At 44.8% G+C, this 3,345-nt stretch overlaps 1 protein-coding gene across 1 annotated transcript; it reads right to left on the reverse strand.

Annotated features, from left to right (window-relative positions):
* Positions 1–590: 590 nt before the first annotated feature.
* Positions 591–3,016, reverse strand: LOC115793510 (transmembrane protein 121). Its single transcript, XM_075074427.1, is given in 5 exon segments — positions 591–1,759; positions 1,762–1,803; positions 1,806–2,144; positions 2,147–2,384; positions 2,665–3,016. Coding segments are annotated over 4 exon segments (942 nt in total). The 5' UTR covers positions 2,178–2,384; positions 2,665–3,016; the 3' UTR covers positions 591–1,229.
* Between the last annotated feature and the right edge of the window lie 329 nt (positions 3,017–3,345).

Here is a 3,345-nt window from a genome sequence, read left to right on the forward strand (position 1 = left end):
TCACTGAAATTAGAAACAAGCTCCAGTTCTGACTCAACTGGTGGGGAAAGAGAAGGAAGTAAAGCTGAAGACTGAAAGAGATTTGTCATATCAGAAGACATGATGTTTTCTTGGCTTGTTGTGTGGATTCACGTCACTGGACCGAGGTATCCATTTTGTCTATTGTGCGAGGAACAAAATGACAGTGGTTGGAACTGCTGCTGCCACTAAGCACAAGCACAGTTACTGTTTGCCTGAGGAGGATATTAAACGGGCTTCCTTATTTGGGAATCATTTATCCATCTGCAGTGCTGGCCCTCGGCTGTGTATTTTATCCCGTGGCTAACTGCATCTCAGTGAGCCTTTGCTATGATAAAACGGTTCATAACTGTACAGATAATGCATCTCAAATGTCCCTCAAAATTACCACCCTGGAATGTATGATCAGTCTCAAGATGAATGACACTGCAAAGGCAACCACTTTGCCAATTAAGCAGGCTCTAATTGTAGATTGAACCAGAGAGAGGGAAAAAAAATCATTGTCTGTCCTTCTTTGTAACCCAGGTTAATTAAAGAACATTTGCTGAATTTTAATTAAAAGGTGAAATATACTCAATTGGTCCAATAACTTTCAAATGCCTTGATGAAAAAATGTTTTAAAGCCAGTGAGAGCACAGGAGAGCCTTTATCTTGTACACAATACTTTATCAAAGAATCACAAATAAAAACACGTCTTTCAAGAGAAAGCTTTAACTGTTTTCTTTCCCCTTACTTTGATTCTTTCATTGGTTGCTCTCTCTGACTCTGACACGTCAAAGCCCTACAAAGAACATTCGAGCAACAGATATGCACACCACAGCACACAAACCCTTAAATTTAATATTAGAATGCAACACACACAGTTCAAAAATATATTCCTCTAATCTTGCAATAGTTGCAATAGTTTTTTTTTTTCTTTCAATTGTACAATTAGAAAAAATACACAGGTAACTGGATTTACTGGAGGAAATGCTTTACAAAATCACAAATAATACTGTATTTTGCACATAACAGCTTTGGGACCGGCGCTCTATCCTCGCTAAGTGTCTGCAGTGTTCTCTGTGCCATGAAGCATCAGTGGAGATGATGATCTCCTGTGTGTTCACATGAGTGTTCACATGCCCTAAAGGCGTGGAACACTGTGCCCTGCCAGCGTCCTGAGGGTCATATATACTTATATTGACATTTCCAGGATTCACCCCGCTGTTTTGTCATGTGTGTTCGCAAGTCGTCACCTCGGGGAGGGGTGTCTGGTCCTGCATTACCACTTGAGGAGGGGTGGGGGCAGGGCGAGCGTGGGCCACTGAGTTTTTCTGCAGCTCGACCCCGAAGGCAGGAGGAGCATTCTGCAACTGTCTCCTGTACTGCACAAAGCTGCAGGTCTTTAGGATGATGGCCAAGATGTTCTTTCCTATTAGGATCCCAGATACCCTGGCGTCCCTGTACAAAATCATGTTCCCCCCACGGATGAAGAGAGTGATGATGTTAATGGTCACAAGGCTGAGGATGGGGTACAGGAGCATCTTGTGGGGGACAATGTTGATGCCCTGCATGCTGATCTCACTCAAGGACACACAGGGCAGCACGAGCAGGAGGATGTAGCAGTAGAAGAACATCAGGCCCTCAGCCCACAGAGGAAGCCCTTTCTTTTGTGGCTCCCACAGGTTAGCTTGGATGTCCAATATGTCCAGTAAGTCCACCACCACCCAGAAGAGACGGTTACGGATCTCCTCGCGCTTTTGAAGGCTCGGACATACTCCATGTGGTCGATAGCTACCAGCACACAAACAGCACTGGGATGCAAATAGACAGCAGCAACGTCAAGGCTTTCCTTGCGAGAGCGTCCAAGCTCTTCCTATCTGCTTTGTAGTTTTGATATACAAAGTAGACCTTGATCTCCAGCACGAAGATGTAAAGGAACCAGAGAATCATGGCGTAGCCTCGCTTTGCTGTGCGCACCTCAGCGCCCACCCACACTGCCACGTAACGCAAAACAATTAAGAAGCAGATGTCTCCCACCATCACCATGATGCAGATTGCCAATCTTGCGGGACCGTGATTTTGCTCCACCAGGTAGGCATCAATCAGTGCCATGCTGCTCATGATCAGAATGGTGGACAAGCAACGTGGGGTTTGTTGGTGGGAGGCGGGGGTACCATCCTTGCCTGTCTGAGAAGAGGAGGAGGAGGAGTGTGGTTGAAGAGGGAGTGCAGAGGGTCCTCAGTTGTCCAGTGAGAGGCAGATCAGATAGTGCTGCTAGACAGCGGTGTTTCCCCTCCATTGCTTCTCTCTTGGCTACAATCCAGGATGCATTAATAGGATTCACACAGATCACTTCAATCAATCTCCGCCTGTGCCCAAGCCACCTGCCGGGTAGACAGCACCCCTCATTTAGTAAATTATGTTAATTGGTAAATGGTCTGTAACATACAGCTTCACTTGTCTGTGAATTAATATCTCAGGATGTGCCTACCTTTTTATGCTCTAATAATTATTCAGGGAACACAACAGTTAATCAGCGAGTTACAGTTTCTGTTATTAAAAAGGAAAGCTGCTGCGATGTGCTCTCGATTACAGATTCACTCTCGACACCCTTGTTTTCATGCAAGCTTAAGCTGGAGAGATAAAAATCCAGCTGATACTCACTTGTGTCCCTCTTTGTACTTTATCCTAATGACTGGCAGCGAGCGATCATCCATGAGACTGCACTGGGAGATCACAAAGCCCATCTGTAATCCACAGGAGAAGAGAGGAGAAAAGGCAAGGGATCCTCCGCTTCTCTGACATCCATAAATCCCCAGTCATGGATAGGTTTCTTTCGTTCTTTCTTTTTTTAGGTGAAAGAAAAAATCCCCAGATTTTGCCGTCATAATCCACTTACCGATCAGACTGAATCAGGAATAGACCTCTTAATGGTCACAAAGACAGCTCTCAATTTCTGCATCTAAGAATAGAGGTTGTTTTGTGTTGTGCTTAGAGGGTTTAAAGCCCAACTCCAACAAAGAAGAGGGGGAAAGTGGCAAAGTTAATTAAAAAAAAAAATCTCAACAGTAAGTCCTGCTTTTAAGAGAATTTCCTCTCCAGAAGTTTTTCCCCTTCATCATCCACCATCACTGGACAAAGAAAATGAAATATTTTGTGTTGTTTTCCTGTGCAAATATGTGCGTTCACAAGAAAGAGGATTGTTGTGGTTCTTTAGAAAGCAGTGTGAGTGTCCCTCTCCACTCACACTCACTGTTTGCTTGTGTATGCGTGAGAGAGAGCGTGCCTGCGCTCAGGTTTCAGCTGTCTCCACGCTTCGTTGTCGCTTGTAAAATGCTTGCCCCC

Source organism: Archocentrus centrarchus, chromosome 15, assembly GCF_007364275.1.
Source record: "Archocentrus centrarchus isolate MPI-CPG fArcCen1 chromosome 15, fArcCen1, whole genome shotgun sequence".
Classification (NCBI taxonomy): Eukaryota; Metazoa; Chordata; class Actinopteri; order Cichliformes; family Cichlidae; genus Archocentrus; species Archocentrus centrarchus.